Here is a 22,916-nt window from a genome sequence, read left to right as displayed (position 1 = left end):
GATCTTGATTCAGAGAAAACAAATTCATTTAGATAAAGTTTGCAATCATCTTCTAATTTGCTTCTCTATGCATCAAGTTACATTTAAGCTCTTCCTAATTGGCATAAAAATTATGTGCAGTACTTTTTACAGAGCCAAGTTTTGCATAGGGTAACCTCCAGGGCGTCTGAAGTCTAAATAAAACTTAATAGACATCACGTATGCTGGATCTGAAACAACCTTAATTGGAAGGGAGAAATGTGCTGTTGGGGCTGATGCTGATGGATTTAATAGCAACACACACTCAATGATGAAGTACAGGCCACAGGGGCAGAGTGTAATCATAAGGGCTATCACTGGGTATGAGTACATGCATTTAAAACTGTAGATGGTGGTGGACTTTATTAGATGTGGTTGTAATTAAGATGAAGCTCCATAAAATGAAGTTGCAGCCTGTCTGGCTCGCTCTGTCTTCCTCCGAGACAACCCATGGACTCACAAAGGGACCATCAGGTTGTTTATGTGATGGACTGCATAGGCAGTATACTGTTAGTGAAATAATAGTTGGATGATAAAGAAACCGGTGAGCACTGTTTTTGATTTATAACTGATTAGTTGTGTGATTTTTTTAAACAGGTATAGTAAGTAAAAAAGCACAAGTATGCAGATTTGTTGCTTTTCAACTGAATATTTGACCATTTCAGGTATGAGGAAGTGGGTTAGTGTTAGGGTTCCTTCTATTTCATAACAGAATAATCAAGACATTTATCTGTATAATCCATGTGTGCACTAATGTTAGAAAAGGGTTCAGATGGGTGTTGTTTTTTCTCATTTTTTCCTTAACTGGTTGCTTGGATGCATGTAAGTAGGTTACAGAATTAAAATGTTCATAAAAGTTTAAAACTAGTTGCCACTCATAAACTGAGCAGCTGGAGGCTAATTTAGTATTCAGCATACCTTCAGGCAACACAAAGACATGAAACAGTAGGTTTGAGGACAGCTACAAACCAACAGTCTTTTCTGTGGATAGCAACAGAAAAGCTTAACTATGGACACATTTTGAACCCATTTGATAAAATTGATATTGATTTTTGATTCTGAAATATTTAGGCTAGGTTGTCCAGCAGAGAAGAAAGACAATATTGCAAAAAATAGTAGTGATTTCACAAAACAGCACAGGATTTGCAAGAGGATATTCAAAGAAAAAATGTGATTGTATATATAAATCCAATATCTACTGACAAATGATCAGCACAATCGGTGTCATGCATCAGTGCAAGTTGTGCCACCATGTTGCTCTACAAAATCACCAAAAAAGTGTCATGCGTACTGTTTTTTAACTCATAGGGGACCCCACTGAGGCTATTAATCCAGATGTTTGTTGCATCACCCTGGCAGCGCTGTAGCTCTTCTGAAAATTTGACGTCAACTTTCTATTGCTTCAAACAAGCCATTATTAAGGACTCCATCCTGCCATAGCTCTCCCTCTTTTGTTCTTACACCCACCGTCTGTTTCTAATACCGAGCAGGGGCCGAAACCGTCTAAGCTGGAACGTAGGAGGGTGGGAGAGAAGATGAAAATAAGATGAGAAGTAAACTTGTTTACTCACTAAATAGAAGAAGACAACAAGATGCTGGCGATAGCTCACTTAAAAACTGGCAAATCAGTGGCAGTAGTTGACGAACACTATCAATATTCATAGCAAGATTCAAATTGAGTGACCTATTTTATTTTTTCCTTATGTGGTCAGGACTCCATCTCCTTTACTCATGCTGCAAAACTTGGTTACTTGTCATTTTATTGTCCTGGGGAAAGTTGCAGAAAGGAACCAAGAAAGTGATTCTGGAAAAAATCCATTACATTTCTGTCATTTCTATCTGTATCAAGGCATCTATTTACTGTGTTTTTGCCCTAAGATTAGCTTAATACTAAAGCTGGGGATGAAAGGCTCCCATTGCTGATGTTCAACAGGTATCAGGAGTGTCTGTTTATACTGGCTTCAACATACTTTTTTGGTGCATATATCAACATATGAAACTCACAGGCAAATATCATAATGGAGTCTTGATGTTAGCATAGTATGGCCAGCATTAAGTAGTTGTTACTGGTGCTAAACAAGGTATTGATTTGTCTTAAATCTGGATTAGCTCTGTCATTGAATAGGACATGCCAACAAATCTGTTGATGCCTTGGCAAAGATGCAGTTCGTACAACTGTGGTACACAGATTAACTCTGGCAGATTTACTCACACAGGCATTATTGGTCCATTTATGTGAAACGGCAAGAAATCGTTAATTCTTTGAAACACCTTTTAACAGTCCGAGCAAATCATCTGCCACTTTAAATTGATCTGTTTAGAATTTGCAGCTGAAGCTCCTTCATGCAAAATCAATCAAATTGATTTTCAGGCTAACCCATTTTCTTCCGCCACATGCTATTCTTTATCATGATATGCAGTCAATTTTCCTCAGTAAGAATGCATTTTGTTCAGAGTAGATAGTTTAGAGATCAACAGATCTGATCTTGAGGTGGATTAGAAATGATCACTTATAAACGTACAGTCCAATCTCTTATGATTCCACATTCGAACTTAAGTTATTGACTTAAAGCTTTTTGTTTGAACTTAGTTTGAATTTAAAGCAAAATCCATCCCTCTCCTCTTCACCCGCCTCGGTTCAGAAGCAGCACGACTGTCTGAAATGCAGGTTGTCTTTTGTAGATGCATTTGTTTTATCTCAGAAAAGCTTAAGGAGAAGTGTTTTTATATGTCCGACCATTAGTAGGAACATCACACACCATTTCAGTTGAGGATCGTTTGACCTGGAAAGTGGCGACTGTAGCTTCCTTTATTATTCAGCATGAATAAACAAAAGAGGGAAAAGAAGAAGCCGGTCTTTGGTGTGCTGGAACATTTCAGTGTACATGGAAGAATAATCACCTCTCATTGCTCATTGTTAATCTGCTTCCTTCAGGCTCTGGGTAGAAAGGCTCTGCTGATGCAGGGACCTCAAAGGATTTGGCTTTTCACACTTCCTTATTGCTCATCCGCACATATCCCTATACAGTGTTCAACAGAGAGGGAGTTGCCATGTGGTGTCTCTCTGTTTGCAGATAAAAGTCGATGAGTCACTGAGTGGCATCTTTTAATGATCTCACCTCTCTGCCTTTTTTTTTCACCTCCCCATCTTTTCTACCAATATCATCACATGCACTCAAACGTCATGTTCTCATCGAACTAAGCTATAAATTGAAAGCATTAGTTCTCAAAAGGCAGTTGGCAGGTGCAGAGCTTGAGTGGGACTCACACAGACACACACATACACAAAAACATAAGTCATTGGTGATATGTTTGTAACGTTTATCCTTCCTGTGCTGCTCTTTTACACCCTCCACCCCCTCCGCTTCGCCTGAGATTTCCCATTTTTAAACCCAAACACAGGCAGGATGGGAAGCAGTGGAAACTAGCAGAATCCAGTGGATTTAGTTGCCAGAGTGTGTCTGGGCAGAGTGTTTTTAAAGCTCCCTGTCCTAGTTTGGCAAGGGAGGGGATTCTTACTTGAATGTGAGGGACTGTCTAAGTAGTGAATTATTCAGCAGAGCTTCCTTTAGACATGCTCACGCTCAGTGGATTTCACAGACATATGCAGAGCCTCTGCAGACACAATAATATGTCTTTAATGACATTACAGTTGAGCCAGAGGTAAAGCAGAGGTTTCATCAGAGCAGAACTCTCCGCTGCTTTTCTCTCGCTTTCCTCTCACGTATGATCTCTTAGTGGATAAAGGCCTTCTGGGGGTACAACACAAACAACACACGGTGTGACACAATAAAGATGCACTTGGCAACACTTTCAGTTGACCTGCTGCCACGCCATCACTTCTTTGTCAGTTCTTTAAAAGTGTGATGAAACTTAATGTGAAAGTCTGGATTTTCACTTCAGGCTTCAAAACCAGTCTGTGCTGTTAATTGAGAGCCAAACTGTCTGCCACCAGTTAAAAGAGCCATGGAACATGGTTTTCAGCACATCTCTCTTGACCCGTGGAAGAGCCTGAAAATGTTGCACTTCCACCAAAAGAAAGTGAACTCAGATGACTTTGGTGAAGAGGCAATCATGGCAAAAGAAAGTGATGTCAGAGTTCTGGCAGGATGCTGGGAGCAATTTCAGTTGCAGTCACTAATGTGCAGCTTGTTCCAGACAGAAGCACAGCAGTGGCTAAACCAATTGGCAACATAACCAATCCTCTTTAGTTCTCTTTTTAAGTCATTAAGAAATTCAAAAAGCAAAAAGCTAAAGTTTTGACACCCTGTGTTATAAACACATTTTGTAGCCAGTTAGAGTGATTCACCTCATATTTCGGGTATTTTTACTGGTGTTGTTGTCATTCTCTCTGTTATATTCTTTTAGTTATGTGAGATTCGGGGGGTGTCTTGCATGCAGTTTTTTAGGTCTGTTCACAGATTCAGCTTGGCAGTCAGAGGAGAGGTATTCTATGGATAAGTGTACCACGGTGATTCTAAAATTGTGATTAAAGCTGCAAACAATAAAAAACAATTTAAAAAAAGCTTTTAAAGCAAATCAGCAGGTTGAATTACTAATATCTTCTGATCTTTAATAATGAGGATTCAGCATGATTTTCAGATAATGGATTAGTTCTTCTTATCATTAAGATAACACACACACACACACATTTTGACACAGTCCTTATAGCCTGAGAGTTTGCCTGCACGCCCCCGGGTCAGTGCCCCAGTCCTTTCATTTTCTATGCAATCTCCATTCTGTCAGGCTTGGTGGAGTCGGGGGGACAGCGGGTGTTGCGCGGTGGGACGTGATTCTGAGACCGGTTAAAACGTGACGTTGGCGAATTGCAGCAAATGCCGAACTGTGCGTGAGGGAGAGAGCCGCCAGGACGCACTGCATATAGCAGATTTGGGGCGGGAAAGGCGAGCAAAGGGGTGGGGGGATACGACAGAGATAGGGGGGGAAAAAATATCAACAGGGAGTCGGATGGATGCGAGGGGACACGGAGCGGGATACCGACTGTAAGGGTCCCATCAAGAGGTCTGGTGTCTGCATCAAATCAGCTTCAGGGATGTAGTCGAAGCGGTTTGGAGCTCAGCCCTCCCGAGCTCATCATCATGAAGAAACACTCCGCAAGGGTTGCCCCGCTGTCCGCCTGCAACAGTCCGGTGCTCACCCTCACCAAAGTGGAAGGTAGGGAGAGTTCTGATCCATTTAGGCTGCGTTTAAACCCGCGCAGCTGAGCATCTTTGGATGGGAACGCAGCTTTGAATGCCATTAAAGACAACTCACGACTCTCATCCAAGACACACGAATCAACTTTAAAAAAAATGATACTGTTGACCAAGATGAGGGAGCAGGGGACTTAACCCTGCGCGCAACTTGAAATCGGATGCAGTATTTGAGCATTTTTTTCATTGGGCAGCATCCAAAATGATTTCCCGTGCACGACTGATGTACTCAGACTTTAATCGTTTTTATTATTAGTTCGTCTTTCAATATATGTTATGTTGATCAAACACCTAAAAATTGATTCCTGTCATTAATCTATAGAGACATTGAGGGAGGGCAAAAAGCGTGACTTGTGGTGTCCTGATGTGTCAAACCTTGCTGGTCCCCAGGGAGTGTCTGAAGTTGTTATTGCAGCAGGGATTCCCCTCACTCTGCCCACCCTCCACCTATCACAGACTGAAAGAGTCACAGAAAAATGCCAGAGCATTTTTCCACAGCAACTGGGACTTCAGCCCAGCAGACTACATGTTAATATTCCATGTAGACAATCTGTGACTCTCCTTCAATCTGCCTCTTTTCATGAAAGGTCACTCTTATCTACTGGGTCTCTCTACCTTGTCTTAGTTTCCTTCTGCTCTGCAGGAGAACAGGTACCGTAGGAAACTGGCATTTCCTACTGTCATCAATAAGGGAGCACACTTCTTTAACTCATTGTGGGCATGTAGCGAACGATGCTCTGCTTGTGCTGCGGCATCTTCAGCGCCCCTGTCCTGACGCTTTGAGCGAGTACAGCGGCTGCCTCCCTTCTACAGTATCTGATGTTCTCCTCTGTCTCACGCTTGCGCAAAGAAACAGTTTTTTGCATTATGTCTCAGTGTTTAGTATGAGCACAAAGTGAAGACTGAACTAGCTGCTTTTTAGAAGCTCACGAGAGTGTGAGGTATTTATCTGAAAGTGTGTCCACGATCAATGACTCTTACAGCTGCTAAAATTTGAGACAGTTTCTTGCATGTTATATGGGCTCTGCAGAAAGATTATGAAGATTAAATCATCTAGAAAGACGCCTGAGCGGTTAAAGGTGTTGCATATATTCAGGTGCAAGACATCCTGGATAAACTCAGAATAATCCGTGCTACTGGACTGCCAAGGATCCTAAGCTTATCAGTGTAAAAAAGTTGGAAAGTAAATGTTATTTTCAGAATTACTGGGATGGTTGGCACCCATTCGACAAGCATCTGCGGGTTACACATTTTTTACGAAAGCCCACGTTGTGACACAAAGCTGTGGATAAAGCCAGGATTTGAGATGTGCGTGTCTGGGGTAATTAAGTATTGTAAAGCGTTGTGATGAGTCAAAGCTGTAAAGTTTGTGATGCCAGCATTCAGCTCCTTGTATCAGCAGCTCTGCTTTGAAGGAGAGGGGGAATCACAGGGGGCTGCAACGGATCAACACAGCTTCCCAGAGCCTCTGGTGCTTATATAACAGCAGCTCCAAAAAACCTCTGTTCTCCTCACTAACAACCTGCACCCGGCTGACAAAGAGTTATTTTTTGCGGTTTTGAATCCTCAGTGGTATCTCTTTCTTCTTCTCCTGTTTTGTGTCCAGTTATTATTTGCAGTTTAATGAGGAATATTAGTGAAAGAGTGCACAGTCTTGTCAGAGGGGAAGCTGCGACATATTCAGCAATATGAAACCAAAGCCAGGAGTCTAATTGGCTGTTTATCGAACTTGAACATGATGTTTCAGTTTCCTCAATACTGTCAGTAATCCTCGGTTATTTTAGGGCAGTCGTGCCTTGTTCTTTGGGGAGAGGGTAGAAAAGCCACCGATCGATGCTGACACCAGTTTCAGTGGAAAGTCATCTTGGTAAGAAATATACTGCTGTATTCTGGGGCCTGGTGTTAGATATTCTGAAGTAATCACAGCTTTTTCTGTGTGTTTTTAGAGACAAATTCACCAACCAACACTCCACGGGAAATAATTATTGATTTCTCCCTTAAACGAGTCTGTGTCATTGAAGAGCGTCTGCTTTGTTTCTGTTGCAAGAAGGAAGGGCAAGATTTTCAGAGAAGTCCTATTAATCGCTTTAACTTAATAATACATGCTTTGAAACAGAACAGGCTTCTTTTAAAGGTGATTCAGCGTTCAAAAGTCCCAAAGGAAGCCGGGACTTATGAATACTGAACCACTACCCGAGGGCCTCATCTGTCTTGACTATAAGTTACTGTGTGTTGATCAGGCCATAGATAGTTAACCTTCAGACACAGATAATGAACTTGCTGATGGCAGTGTCGGACCTAAGAAAGTGTTTCTCTGTGGGATGACAAAACTCTCTGTTTCTTAAATCAACCCAATCCATTTCATTGCCTGGGTCTCTGTTACTTTATTCTGTCCGCTTCCACACTTTTATGATGCTTTATGCGATCCAGGAAAGACAACTCACAGCTTTTAGTGGAAATACTCTCAGGTGGATGTAACATTTGTTAACTTGGCCGCCTCTCTACTTGCATAGTGCTTTATCTTTCTGATTTATTGAAACAACAGCAGCCTTTACCCCAAACTATTCCACAAGTCAAGCAAATATCACGACTAAGGTGATGAACACAAACATCTGAATCATCGTCTTTGGTGTGAGACAAAAAAAAAAAAAATTCAATTTAAACTCGCTTCAATTCTAGTGACAGAGATTGCATCTGGGGTGTTTCTTATTTGTATGTTAATGCGCGTTCAGGCTTTGTGTGAGCACGACAACCTGCGTATGGAAATAAAGCTTCCGCTGTCTAAACAGAGGCCAAACACAGGTACGTGAACATATATGTGGGCAGCATCATTTTGGTCAGCCGTGATGACTTTCATTTCGTCGGTTTCCTTTTGAAGCTCCATTAAAGTGCGGTTTATTGAAGTACTTTCAACCCTTGGATGTAACCGGATTTGACTTTGTTGGCTGTCAGAGAAGCATCAGTGAGGCGTCTTCTTGCGAATTAATTCTAAAAGCCTTTTTTGCTTGATAAGTGTGCAGTGAATGCACAATGACAGGGCTGTTTATTTTTTGAAGAGGCCAAGCTTTTCCTCAGGTTCATCAAAAAGGAGAGCGAGTATGCAGACGTGATGTCACGTGAAATGTAATGCTTTGCATTTCATTGAATATAAGATTTAATTAGCCTATGCCTACGTAACAGAACTGGCTTTTTTTAAATCTGTTTTACAAAAACATGTAAAAAGGAATCTCAAAGTCGTTATCCCACACTGATGGAGTTGATCCGAAAGGAAGCAGGAAGACTCCCTGTCTGTCTGTCAGTCTGAAGGTGCAGTGAAAAGCTTAGTATTACAAATAGTTTGACATATCGATGTAGAAAATATTTTGCCACACGCCAGAATTGTGTGCTGTGTGCTTTGCTGCATTCAATCTGTGAAAGTGACTGACTTGGCAGCCGTTTGGTAAACATAATTTTTTCTTAAGATGTCATTAAAAAGCTAACAAATCACCTCTGAGCACTGACATAATGGATTTGTTTAAAACCTGTTCAAAAATAGTGTCAACTCAGCTTAATTGAACTTATGGTATCATTGGAGTGCAGAGGGGAAGTAAAACTATTGTTTGGGCTGCCACTCAGTGTACACCTGCGGTAGTGGCCTATCCATTACTTCAACAGGGATGCTGTGGCCAATCTGTTAAACACTGATTTGTCGCGGAAAGTGCTGGGAGTCATGCCAGTCTGTTAAAGTGCAGGTCAATCACCCTATATTCACTCCTGTATGAGACTGCAAGAAAAAGGGAGGGAATTTTTAAACACTGGGGGTGTGACAGTGTATGTATCTGATGCCAAATGTGATCTCATTTCGAGGCTGTTAATCTGCTTCAACGCACAGTGCACAGACCCCTACAACCGCATCCACCTGGTGGCAGGCAGTGTTTTGTTGTGTCTTCGACTGATGGGGCGTCAGAGGGTCGCAGCATTGACCTGTACCATGACCATCTGCTGTGGCAGCTGTGCAGGTCAAGGCAGTCACAAACAAGTTTGCTGCTCTGCGAGGAAGTTGCTTCGTTGTCCTTCGGGGCTGAAGGAGAAAGAGATCGAGACTGAAGGCGAGTGGGATCAGTAACATTTGTCCCACTCTTGTCTGCCCTCTGGGGCCTTTGTCCCCTTAGCCCTTGCAGTCCAGCCTATCAGCCGGATGACGCAGCAGGGCGTGTTTTCCGCTGTTGTGTTATTGAATCGGACAGACTTGACAGGGACTCTGCTCTGGTGTGTTGAACAGCCTCTTACTGACAGGTTGACCTGACCAAGCTGTCACAGTCGAGTATCACACTCCCACTGCCTGTCAGGTGTTGAGATTACAAAGACGGCGACCGTTGTCTGTCTGTGTGACTGTTTCGGTCGTGATCAAACTACTGCTCCTCTTTATACATCATAAACATCTCAACAATGCGCCTCACTTTTCAAACACAGGCTACCTTCTCTCCACGACTCCATCTTTGACTTACATGCCAGAAATGACAAACCAAATAAGTCAAGAGGGGATTAAGGGTGTCTATCTATATTATTTTCTTTGACTGATGCTGTGTGACACCCATAGACAAGTCAGGATGATGAACAATGATTTTGCATTTGTTTGCCATCTTGATTGATACACCCATAACAAATCGTTCTTTTGACTTTCTTCCAGCCGTATAAAACTGCTCTCAACCTGTTACAGAGAAGGTGAATGTGAAAACTGTGCACATTTAGTCCTTTGAAGGTATTGATTTAAGCAATGGAAAGTATGCTTGCAGCCATACAAGAAATTCACTCTGCAATCTTTGATTATTAGCACAACAGTTAGTTACACAAGTCAATTCATATTCATAACTAAGCCGAGCCAGCAGTAAGACGAGGAGAAATGTTTCTCTGAAGTGTGTGTAGATGATTGATCTGTTTACCTTCTGGGATCACAGAGGCAGAGTGTTGCAGTTCTCCCCCAGTCTCAAAGAGGGGTGGCCGAACAGCCAGCAAGACAAAAGCTCCCTCTTACATCTATGTCTCCCACTTAACTGACCTCCCAGTGAAGCGCTTCTGACTCTTTGCATGGCCACCCTGGCAAACCAACACAAGCCTAATGCTGCCTGCATTCTCATTCTCAGAAGAGAAAGACGGGTGGATGGCGTGGGTGACGGCCTGCCCGGGGGCAGAACAGAGGGACATTCATGGCCTGTCACGGCCAAGTTGTGACGTGCAAGAGCAAGCAGTCAGGCAGGGCTCTGCTGGCACGTTTGGGATTTGCAGCTATCAGCAGGAGAGATCTGCACTGCAGAGGCTGCAGGGGGAGGGAGGAGAGCAGAAGTGGGAGTGAGGCTGGTCGGGAATCATCAGGGAAGCATGGACTGAGGGGGAAGGAAAAGCTGGAAAACCGTCTAGCTAATGGCAAGATAAATCACAGCATCCCCCCGGACACTACTGGAGTATGACGCACATTCAATAAACAACTTATGAGGTGCTCAGTGAGTAAATACTACAGGCAGACAAATTAGCACATAGAACAAAGATTGATATAGCTTTGCCTTTATTCTGAGGAAGACTGAAACTTCTAGGCATATATTTATCCCCAAAAACAAGTGGATTTTCCTTTTTAATGTAAATAAGGGAAAAAAAACATTGAAAAAATTGAAAATCCAACAGAGCTTAAATATGATCCTCTCTGTCTCCAAGTCACAGAAAAATCACCCAGTAGGGTTGACGTCTTTTTTACAATTTATGGATGGGAATTAATACATTTAAAGGGCAAGAAGCCATATACAGCTGTCAGATCAGATCAGTGTGGGTCCTACAAGCAGGTCAAACACTCTCATTCTGTCTCCAGTAATTTCACAGATTCCTGTTAGGATTCGTTTAAGTGCATTTAGACATAGTGGGGGTTGGATAAATGGAGATATTTTCATGTAGGGTTAGATTCAATCTAAATCTAAACAGGTTTGATGGTCAGAAGGCTTATTGATGAGATGATGCAGGCTGCTCTCTGTGCTGTATGCATCCTGTTGTGGACAGCATATGTTTGATTATAAACGGATGAGGTTAAGAGCTTCCACTTAAGAATTCAGTAGTTACAGACCTTTTCTAGGTGTTTCAGTTGAAGCAATAATTGCTTCAGGCATTAGCAGATAGGCATTTCTATCTTGCTCAGCTTCTCCATTCACCTAGCATCCTCACACTGATGAGCTCAACTCTGCTTCATGTTGTTCATCAGCACTCCGAGTCGATATGGTACCACAGTCAGTATAAGTGTAAAAGAAGTGTATTACCTGTAAATCATCTGTCTGGGCTCCAGCGGTTACATTGTGTTAAGTGAATGTGTGTAAAGTCTGAACATTTTATCAACCAGAGTTTTAGTTAACATTCTAATGACTGTTTAATTTAATAAAGAATATAATCCATGAAGTATCGTAACAGCTTCAGTGTAGACTCTCAGCTGTTCTATTATTACTTAGATTGTTATGGCTCCTCTCTATTGCTAAGCTGGGCCCCTGAGCCATTCTTGGAGTTGAATGGCTTGGCCCACGGCTGCATTTGGAAGATTACGCTGTGGTGCAGTACAGGGAAGTGGTCGGCGCTGCGGGCTGTGGGACGGAGGCCCGGGAAGGACAAAAAAACTGTGCAGCATAAACAAGGGGTGACCTTCAGAACAAAGCAAAGAGGGTTGAAGCTCGTACTAGAGAAACACAACTCCCACCCTTGTGCTCAAGACTTTCATATACTTCCATGTAGGCCTGCCTCTTTTTATGGTCCTTGCTGATTCCTCATTTCATCGCAATAAAAGACAATTACCTAGAATCGTCTTTTGTCGCTGCCAAACTTGCCTCTGGGCTGTCAGGGATGTTGTGCGCTTTTGCAGCAGAGACATTGATCAGGATGTTTACACAATGCTGCTTCATTTCATCCTTGTTACATCACCTTTTTTAAAAATGTCTTTGTTTGGAATAGATAAACAGAATCTGAATCCTGCGGTCATTCATTATGTAACCTGGGGAAGCTGAGGTATTAGCATTAGAGGCGATGGTCATTAGTGGAGTTAATCTGTGATCTGATGAGAGCACCTGGCAAGGTCAGACGCAGCTCTATACCAGGAAGAACGAGCCGCCTCATTGAGCGTGATGGATGGCCCCTTTTGCAGCTCTTACCAAAAATTCTGAGCAAACTGCTTATCAAAGACAAAGGGTGTTCCTTTGGTCTCACAGATCCCATTCATGTGGTGGCCAGCTGGGATATTTGTGCTACTTATATAGCAACGATCTCAAACAGGACAACAACATTACTAGGAGAGGGTTCTGTGTCCCGCTTAAGCTGTACAGTGATCATTTCTAAAGCATAAGTCCAATCCAACTTTGATGTATTCTTGTCTTATTTAGGCTTTTTGAAGTGCAGTCAGTATTCCAGTCAGCAGCACACAGTGGAGATGAATCAGTAAAAGGTTCTCTCTGGTACATCATTACCACTAGAAGCATCATCGGGGAGATCCCTCTTTTTTAAGTCTTTGGAAGGAAGCCACAGAATTTACATGACACTTATAATACAGCTGTTATGAAACAAAGCTGATATGGGGCATGCTGTCTCACCCAAGAAATGTTAATGTATTATTAATAAAGCACTTGACAGGTCTGTAGATCTGCTGTGTAAATTATGCAGCTATTGTTACCTGCAAAATAAATCAATGTCCATTCAGGGGAGGAGCTTGTGTCATGCTTTTCTGCTTATTAACTTTTATACTTTAACACGTTATTATCCATCCTCAGCTGAACTTTTTAGAGGAGTAAGCAGATGGTGTGTTTGTTTGTAAGAATGCGGTGAACAAAATGACCTTGGTGAGAGAATCGATTCTGTAGCAATGGAGTGGCTGTGAGTGGGATGGAGGACAGCAGGTCAACACAATTCACTCCTTACTGAAGACGTATGAAGGCTATCAGGTTTTGACAGGAGATATAGAAAAAGTTAAGGGTTGGTGCGTGTGCCTTTGTGCGCTTGCGAAAATACACAAACCACTGCAACTCGTCGGGTTGGATAAAAGGTCGTCTTGTATTGGATATCAGATCCGACCTCTTTTGTCCTCTGTTTGGTGGCCGCCTATCACACTCAATCACCATATTTTTAACTCAGATGTCTGATTGATTACTTTCAAGTTCATTTAAACCACAAAAGCAGCTATTTTTATCCGTAAAAAAACAGGGCATGGATGGCATGAAGTCACTCACGAATTAGAATGTGCTTCATAAGCCCTTATCTTAAACATGCAGCTAAATGCAAGCAGTAAGTACATATATTTTTTGTTTGCAGAGAAAATGTGCTTGAATAGGAAAGATTTAATGTGAAAGCTGATTAGATAAGAAGAGAGATGATAACGTGTGAGGGTTTAGTTTTCTCTGTAATGTGTGTGTTTTTATCTACAGGAGAAGACCGCACCAGAGAGAGTGTGGTGGGCACCGCAGACGTACAGTCGGCTGGAGCAGCTGGGACAGAGTCCGGCACTAACAGACGGAGGCTCCACTGTTGCATCAGAGTAACAGCCGTACAGGCGAAGAAGGCCCTGTGGGGGGTGGTCATGGTGATGTGCGTATGCTCGTCTTGGGCAGGCTCCACCCAGCTGGCCAAACTGACCTTTAAGCAGTTTGATGCCCCGTTCACCCTCACCTGGTTCGCCACTACCTGGAACTGCCTCTTCTTCCCCCTCTATTACATCGGCCACCTGTGCAAGAGTCCGGAGAGGCAGACGCCCAGACAGAGATTCAGGTTAGAAGACTCACATCGCATCACAACCAAGCAAACTATGCTATTTCTTCTGGCTTGAAAGTTCATCCAGATGAATCCAACTATTTCTATGACAAGCATCTAAAGGCAGACACTTCAGAGGCCATTGCTCAAGAATGGTCTGTCTGAGCTTCACTTCAGCAAGAAGAAGGTGCAAAAGAGGTTACCTAGCGTTTATAAAAGACCACAATTAAAGCTTTGAATCATCTAATCAGCTATCATGTGAGAAGGACCACATAAGATTCTGCTGTAAAACTTGGCCTCGGGCAGTAACTGACCTTTCAACGAAGCGATGAAGCAAAATATTCCATCGCCTGTCAAATGTTGTTGGTAAATGTCAATTCCTGCCAGAATAAATCTATTGGTCAAATAAAAATTCACCACAGATAACTATTTGGTATTTGGCAAACAATTTGAAGCTTAACTGAGAACAGAATCGTCAGTATAAATTATCAATTAAAATCATATGATGCTGGTTTCTGTCTACATTCAGTTGGCTTCAGCAGCTACTGTTTCACAATAGCAGAGTAAACACATTTGCAGAAACCAGAGTGCATTGCAGCGAATAGAAATCAGCGAAGGAGCTGTTTCAGTATTGGTGTGAATGCATGAATGAAAACCACATTGTAAAGTGCTTTGTAGAACATGGATAAGGTTAAACATGCGCCAAGTGCGGAGAACTTACCGTTTACCATTTAGTGAGCGGGAGAGTCATACCAATGGTTCATCTTAGTAAATCCATACCAAGCTGGAAACATTGCTACTCATTTTTTAAATAATATCTTCATTTTTTGTCAAGTCACAACCACTATCTTAACTAACCAGAGGTTACAAATAAAATGAAACATCAAACATAAATGACATGGGCTGTCTACAAGCTGTCTGCCACTTTGTGTGTGAAATTTGCCCTCTTTCTTTAATTCAATTATAAGCCAGCTTCCAGTTGACAATCTTATCTGTGCTACTCACTGTGCTGCTGGAGTATAAAGAGACGAAGAGGCTGGCGGGGTTGAGGGTGTGGTGTGCGGGTGAACTAGCTGTTTTAGCTCTGTATTTCTTATTCAGCTCTGTGACATAAACCTTCCTTTCTCTGAGGGCCTACACATGGATCTGCTGCTCTCACCCTTCGCCCGGAGCCGATGTGATCTGATTATCAAACCTTCTCTTTCCTGCGTGTTTATTCATATCGTATCCTCTGGTGGATCTCTGAAAGAAAAGAAACAAAGCCAAGCGATGACATTTGAGAAATGCGACCTATGTCTTAAAACCTAAAAGCTCCGTTTCCCTTTTAGGTTTTCTATTGTTTTAGGATAAATAGCTGCTGTAATAAACAGACTCATAATCAGTTTTATGAGTTTTGACTGTTCTTGGTTTATTACATATTTAACTCCTCTCCTTTCACAGACCAGATTGAAACTGAGAATACATTATCATTCATTCTTGAAATGATTATTTGTTTGATAATCAAAATTCAGTGGAGCCAGAAAGCATTCTTTCTCAGAGAGAATTAGCTGACTTAGCGTTGTGTGTGTGTGGAGATGGTGTGAGCAGTGCTGTTCCAGTGATGCTGCTCCACAGAATCCAGCAGGACACTCTGACAAATGTGCCACCAGCCACTCCTCAGTTTTTGCCGCTTCATTGCTTTCACAGGGCCAGATGCTCTCAGAATAAATGTTAGAACTCAACCGTGCTGTAAGAGTTAGCAGCCAGAAATACACCATTGTTTGTTTTTGATCCAGGAGTTTGAGCTCTTGTAGCTTAGGGGTAAAATGAATCCTTCTTGGCATCACAGCAGAGCAACATAGTCTCTATTGTTCAGAAAATGTAGTAACACAGTCGACATGACCACTATGAGGAAATGTGATACTAAATCACACAGTTCGATTCCTCTGTTATATAACACAGACTGCTGAGCCATTGCATCTTTGCCTTTGATATTCAACTTATGCATATGTAGCAGGAACAGCTTTGTGTCTCTTGTGTATTTAAGAAATATTAACATGTTGGACCTTCATCATACCACCCATGTGGAAGTTCTTATCCAGGAAATGAGCTCAGCATCTTGATAAATAACGCTGAAAAGGGTGAAGAATAAAGACTTCTTCCTGTACACATAATAACCTTTTACCTCTTGTTGCTAAAGCTTTTACTTTGATTTCATGTTGCACCTGAAATGATCAGCTCTTGGATTCATCTGGTAGTCATATTGGTGTTTCTTCGATCACTCTTCTATCACTCCTATCTAGAGTTGTTCTCATCCCTAAATCTTCATCACCTTCTCAGTTATCTCACATTTGCATGACGCTAACACAGTGTTCTGCATTATGTTTCGGCACAGGGAGTGCTGCAGGTTCTTCGGGGATGACGGGCTGACACCCAAGGTGTTTTTCATCAAGGTGGCTCCCTTTGGTCTGCTGTGGATCCTCACCAACTACCTGTACCTGCAGGCCCTCAGGAAGATCAACACAACAGACGCCTCAGCGCTGTTCTGTTGTAACAAGGCCTTCGTCTTCCTGCTGTCTTGGATTGTACTCAGAGACCGCTTTATGGGGGTCAGAGTGAGTATCCACGAGTATCTGTGTTTGACTCAAGCATAGGCCAAACAAGTCAGGGTGGTTGATAAAACAAATACTTTGTAGGTTGTATCCCATGAAACTTGTTCTTGTTCTGCAATAAACACTCACAAAGAAAGCCATTCTCATGAAATTATTGCCACAGTTATTATTGTTTGAATGCTTCTTGAGCTTTCATATGTTTGCATTTGAGGTGGTATATTATCAGTGACTCTTTGTGTCTTGGAAACTACTGAATGAAGTGATCATAATCTTTTAATTGAGTCTTTGCATGTCTTTTTTCTTTCTTAGTAAAGTCTCCGACTGAAAATACTTAAGATTGTAGCATGACTGTTGGCAAAAGAGAAAAAGGTGTGCAATGTTGATTTACCTATTTTCTGAATTGCTAAAAAAAAAGTAATTTTTTTTCCCAGATTAGATCGGTTTTATTGTGTTCGAAATTGACTGTTACTGAAATGGGTTGTCTCTTCTTCCCTACTCTATAATTCATCTCCTCACCCTTTGGGTTTATGTTGTGGGTCCATGGAGGGAAAGAAAAGGTTTTTCTGCCTCATTATTTGCATCACATTTATAGGTACCATGATTACATAAAATTATTTTATGTGCCTCCTGGCTTCTAGTTGTGCCTTCCATGGCTGTCTAATTGGTCAAATAAAGAAAAGAAGTCCTCTAAATTTTCTTATGAGCTCTAATGGATGTGGGAATTTAAATTTTGCCTTGTAACTCAACATGAAAAGCAACTTCCTTGTTTATAACCCCCAACACAGCGCAGATCTTTGTGATGTTCGGACTTGATTTACGTTCGATGGTGGGAGTTACACACACCACAGTGGAGAGCTGCTAGCCTGTGTCACCGTGTGATTACTCGCCAGTGATCGAGTGTCATTCATTGGTGGATGTCTGCGTGCGGGTTTGCTTGCACATTTTGCCACAAGAGGAATAGAGAAGCGTAGGAGTTAGGCTCGTGGATTTAGGCACCTCCTTTTCTCCTCCCACTGCACGCCTCAGATACTCTCACATCTGCAGCTGTCCTGCACTCTGCAGAATGGATGTCCCCTTTTTTCCTCCACTTACTGACTACAACCCCACCTCTCCCTTGAGCATGCCCCCAACTCCCCACCCCCATTATCTGCGATGAATGGTCACAGTAAGCCAGCTACTGTAAAAATGCCACTTCTCTGCTTGTCGTATACCCTTTCGCGCTCTGTGTTGCTTGGCGGTGGGGATTGCAGTGTTTGAAGATCTGCGCCAATGCAGGGGGGAGGGATCTTGGACGAGTTTTCCAGGAAAGCAAAGGTGGAACAAGGTGGTGGGATGCTAAGACCTCCATTTTAGGCAGGCATGAATAAAGGTTGTTTTGGAGACAGTGTGTGCATGAAAATAATATTTTATTGGCTCAGTTCGATTGCAGCAGCAGAGTCTCATTGCAGTGCTCAGGTTATCATGTAAAAGGACTTCGGTGGAGTTAAGTCCACATGCCGGAGTAGTAACATTATAGGTGTGTCCTAAGCAGCCGACACGGTTTTAAATGAAGTCTTCCTTCTGCCTGCGACACTCAAAATTGTGCTGAAACATCTCTCATTGTCGCTGACCCTGCAAGCAAAATGGTGTTCACTGAAATGAAAGGTGTAGCTGTGATTGACAAGCAGCCTGCAATGCAGAAAGAACTATTTTGGCAGCAGTATCCCGAGGCTTTGGCCAAGCAAAAACATGCTGCTCATTTATCTTCCTGACACCTCCTTAATGCAGAGCTAATCCACTCAGTTGGACTGCGCCACATCGCTCCTCCACTCCCAAACGCCCTTGCATGTACAGTTCCAGTGCAAAGATACGCACAGACAAACACAGGAGAGACACGCATGAGTGATTTTACTTTGGTTCATCGAGACTGACTGGGAGCAGGATGAAACAGATGATGTGGCTTCATCTCGGTGTCGTGACAATCGCAGTGGCGAGGAGCGGGAGTGATAAGTGGGGGCTGCTGGAATGAGGGGTGGTATTTCCTTTGTAAACATGATGGCAGTGTAATGGAAATCAGTGTCAAACAATCAAACCCAACACTGTAGAATCTGCCCACCCTGTGTTGGAAACACTTGCACTGTGAACCTGAGAGCAGAATTCCCATTAAGTAGGCCTGTTTGCACATGACAAAATGTCAACTGCAAACAAGCAGCCTGCTGAGGATAAAACAAAACCCACATATTAATTACAGCTTTAAAAACCTAGTCCGAGCACGCTTGTGATTTCTGCTCTGAATAACAAAGCGGAGGCCATGTGCGCTTGCTGTGTCCCTACACAGCGGTAAAGGACTGAGCGTCTTAATCACCAAGCTGTGAGCAGCATGTCGCCCATCCGTCATTCACTGGTGTTCTGTCTCTCCACAGATAGTAGCTGCTATCTTGGCCATAGCAGGCATCGTCATGATGACCTATGCTGATGGATTCCACAGCCACTCGGTGATAGGCATTACTTTGGTTGTGGCCTCAGCTTCGATGTCAGCGCTCTACAAGGTATTTGTTTGCCACGAATAAAGAAACATTATCGCTAAGCAGAGTGCACTGCCTTAGTAGTATTATTTCATATCCACAGTGGAACAAACCCATTAAAAATAGCTAAACATGCATGTATATATGAATAGTCTTGTCTTACATTAGAAAACTTGGAGCAGCTCCCTTCTTGTTATGTAACCAGGTGGCAGAGGACAGGCTGAGATTATGAAATGTAAGACTTAGCTGACAGAGTTATGTGGTATGTATCAATTTGATTGCTGGCTTCAGGCTGTGGTTTTCTGATCAAGGGGCAGATGGACAAATTTTGACAGGGTCTGTTCTCCCCTGCCCTGTTTTCTTTGCTGCTTAATGTGATAAACAGACAGCAGCTGCCTGAGCCAGAGACATGACAGGTACTTGGCAGGTAAAGCCTCTGTAGTACCGTTCAACCCCTTCAGGGGTGGATGTTGCTCATTCATGTCCTTCCTCCCTCTTTATCCTCAGGTGCTCTTCAAGATGGTCTTGGGCAGTGCCAAATTTGGAGAAGCTGCGCTCTTTCTGAGCATTGTTGGAAGCGCCAACTTTGTTTTAATCAGCTTTGTTCCAGTCATCCTGTATTTTACACGTGTGGAGTACATCGGCTCCCCCGCAGACATCCCCTGGGGCTACTTCTGTGGTGTTGCAGCCCTAATTTTTGGTACATGGAGCTGACATACCAAGCAGTTTTCTTGATAAACCTTATTCTATGCTGATTATGTTTTTTTTTTTAATGGTTTGACATTCACATTGTGTGGTCTGCTGTTGCTCTGATTGCGTCTCTCCCCACAGCTTTCAACATTCTGGTGAACTTTGGCATCGCTGTAACATACCCAACATTAATTTCCCTTGGCATCGTCCTAAGTGTCCCTGTGAATGCCAGTAAGTCCCAGGACTTCCCTTCAAGTCCTGAATACGGACACTATTTAATGGTTTTGCTTAAGAATTGTTTTGAAAATCAATTTGTAATTCCAAGTCAGCTTACTAATATTATGAATTTGAAGAACAGATAAAGTAAAAGGTTACTTGAATTTGAAAAAAAGAAGACTTTGCTGGTATGCAAATTTGAGATATGCTATTTGAAAATGCATGTTGCACCTGTGACTCCATCTCATTAATCAATAATAGGCTCCACATGATGGGGTACAGGATATCATCGATACATTTTCCTAACACTTCACGTTCATTGTCTTGTGTTTTTGATTTACTGAGTTAACATTAGTTAATGGTCATATCCAACTCTAGTTCACACCTACTAGTTGTCTTTTTTTATGTGCAAAAGTTACCATTATGAATTTTGGTCATTTTAATTAATCAAATTGCCTGTTGATTACTGAGTTAAAAAAAGTTTTGTATGCTACATATTAATGAACCCTTGAAACTTTGCAGTGGTGGACCTCTACACGTGTGAAATCCATTTCAACACGGTGCGCCTCATTGCTGTGTTCATCATCTGTCTGGGTTTCCTCATGCTGCTGTTACCGGAGGACTGGGACCAGTGCATCATCCAGCTCAGCACAAAGCTGCGCAAACGTGATGAACCAGCAGAGGGCAGTGCCGAGCCTGGTGCCACCACAGGGCTGAACTGGAGAGGGAGAAGCAGGACATCCGTGTCAACATTTACGCATTGACTCCATAAATGTGACCGTAAAAACACACAAAGACAAAGGGAGAGAGGCACATTTGTTTTGTGCAGCTCCTTGGGTGAAAAAAAAAGAAGAAAAAAAAAAAGATTGAATACTAATTCAACCAGGTGGAGTCCACTCCACTCAGAACTTGTAAAAGTCGGTGCAAGAACTCAAATCAGCTCGAATGCTTCTTACCCCCCACAAACTGATCAGGTATAATTGATTAAATCATATATTTTGCAGTACCTCCTCACTGTTCAATTGACTCATAACATCCTATGATTGCCAACTTTCCCCAGACTTTCAGTTATGGAGAAAAAAAAACAAGGAGAACACCTTCTAGACCAGCTGGCCTTATCTAACATGTAAACATGGCTTTACGTGCCTAGAAGGTCCAAAGAAGAATACCTAAAATGCTGAATGCCTGAGAACAAATAGGAAGAGGAATCCTTCAGTTTCACAACAAATACTCAGTTTTTGTGCACTGTACATAACTACATTTCACACCATGGACATCCTTGAGCTTTGGACCTCTTTGGATTAACTTGAGCTAAAGAGGCAATTACCTTGTTTTAACCACATGGTTTAGCCTCTTGTGATTATGTGCTTTCACACCCATTGATAAAGCTTGCCGTCTAACAACAAGTGATTCAAAACATTATCTCTATTATATTTGATATCAGAGCATGAGATTGCAAGCTCTAACTAAAGCTTCAGGTATCCCAACCTTTTGATGGGCTAAAAGCTAATGATAAGACTGACACGCTAACGTAAAACTTGAAACTACCCCTTTAATTACTCTAAACATCAAAGAAAGCTATCACTGAGCCTCCCTTTGAATTACTGACATATTTAACTTTCTACGTTCATGTGCACACAAACAGATCTTTGGCAGTTCATTTCAATTGTTTTATTTCTGGCGAAATCAACAGATGGTAGAAAACTGTCTAACTGTGGCTTGAGGGGAGGCGTGTTGACACATTTCTCCCACAAAATCTTACTGTATCTGTTTTTGGTTATCACATTTCTGAGGCAGGGTAACAACCAAGGTAAACGGGAGAGCGACTGATGCACACGCCTAGTAAAGCGACTGTTGTAAACTGCCTTGTTGTGAATGTATGAACATCATTCGACCACACATGCTCGCTACGTACTGCTTTAAGCAGTGCCACCGCAGACTGCTGCAGAGAGAGACTCTTTAATACTGTCCTGGTACTCATCTGAATGGTTTTTTTTTCTCTTTTTTTGGAAATAAACTCTCGATACGTTTGCAGACTTTTTATATTTTTGCATTTGGTTGCTGACTAGCCTTGAGGAGGACAATGACTTACATCCACAGATTGAGCATGCACTTACTGTATGAGCAGATACGGCTGAAAGGTCCACTTCACTGCCTTTACTTTGTTTTGCAATAGAGTCCATTAGCACTGTTTCCCATTGTCATTCTCTATGACAATAAATAATAATATTGTATTCCTCTGGAATTTTTTCAAAACATAAATGTAAACCTTTGTAAGGAATGATGATTTTTACACTGAGATGCAACATATGATTATCACATTTGAGGAAGAAATATTATTTAGAATGAGACTTAAGGATGGGTTTATTAGATCTACTGTTGGGTGTCTTCGAGTGTAATCACATGTACTATATAAAAAGATTTCTTTTCAATACTTTTCCTTGTCAAGGTCTGTTATTCCTCAGTATTTAACCAGATAGCATACAAATCGAAAGTCACAGTCCAGTCTGATACATAGCAACTACAATAAGATGTGCAACCTTCTATAGTGTTATGTTTTAGTGAACTAGGCATACAGGGGGTTTTAGGTGTTGCTCGGGCAACAGGAGTCATTTGAATATGTTTGCTTAATAGAATAGAAAAATAATTTATTCATACCCCAGTGGGGGAAATTAAAAGTTAGTCAAGTAGCTCAAAATTAAAATATATAGATGTATATTTACAATGATTGTATATTATAACAATAACAACAACAACAATAATAAATAAATAAATACATTTGAGAAAAACATGTCCAAGGTCACTGTTAAAAAGCCTTATCGCTGTGGGGACAAAGGACCTCCTGAACCTCTCAGTCCTGCAGTGCGTGAGATGAGTCTCTCACTGCAGCTGCTCCTCTGTCCTGCCAGGATGCTGTGGAGGGGGTGTTTATTGTTCTCCAAAAC

General features: G+C 42.0%; 1 protein-coding gene across 2 annotated transcripts in view; it reads left to right on the top strand.

Annotated features, from left to right (window-relative positions):
• slc35f3b (solute carrier family 35 member F3b) overlaps positions 1-22,403 on the top strand; it is a 45,240-nt gene extending 22,837 nt beyond the window's left edge. The window contains exons 1-7 of one of the 2 annotated variants that reach the window (XM_072391191.1): positions 4,970-5,193; positions 13,649-13,988; positions 16,345-16,564; positions 18,964-19,089; positions 19,573-19,765; positions 19,897-19,986; positions 20,494-22,403. In XM_072391191.1, coding sequence (XP_072247292.1) covers positions 5,118-5,193; positions 13,649-13,988; positions 16,345-16,564; positions 18,964-19,089; positions 19,573-19,765; positions 19,897-19,986; positions 20,494-20,735 — 1,287 coding nt within the window. In that variant the 5' untranslated portion in view covers positions 4,970-5,117 and the 3' untranslated portion in view covers positions 20,736-22,403. Of the gene's footprint in view, positions 1-4,969; positions 5,194-13,648; positions 13,989-16,344; positions 16,565-18,963; positions 19,090-19,572; positions 19,766-19,896; positions 19,987-20,493 lie in introns of those variants that run through there. The other variant, XM_072391190.1, reaches the window with a different exon arrangement.
• The last annotated feature ends 513 nt before the right edge of the window (positions 22,404-22,916 follow it).

Source organism: Leuresthes tenuis, unplaced genomic scaffold (genome assembly GCF_036924035.1).
Source record: "Leuresthes tenuis unplaced genomic scaffold, fLeuTen1.0.hap1 SCAF_8, whole genome shotgun sequence".
Classification (NCBI taxonomy): domain Eukaryota; kingdom Metazoa; phylum Chordata; class Actinopteri; order Atheriniformes; family Atherinopsidae; genus Leuresthes; species Leuresthes tenuis.
This window is presented reverse-complemented; position numbering and strand designations above follow the sequence as displayed.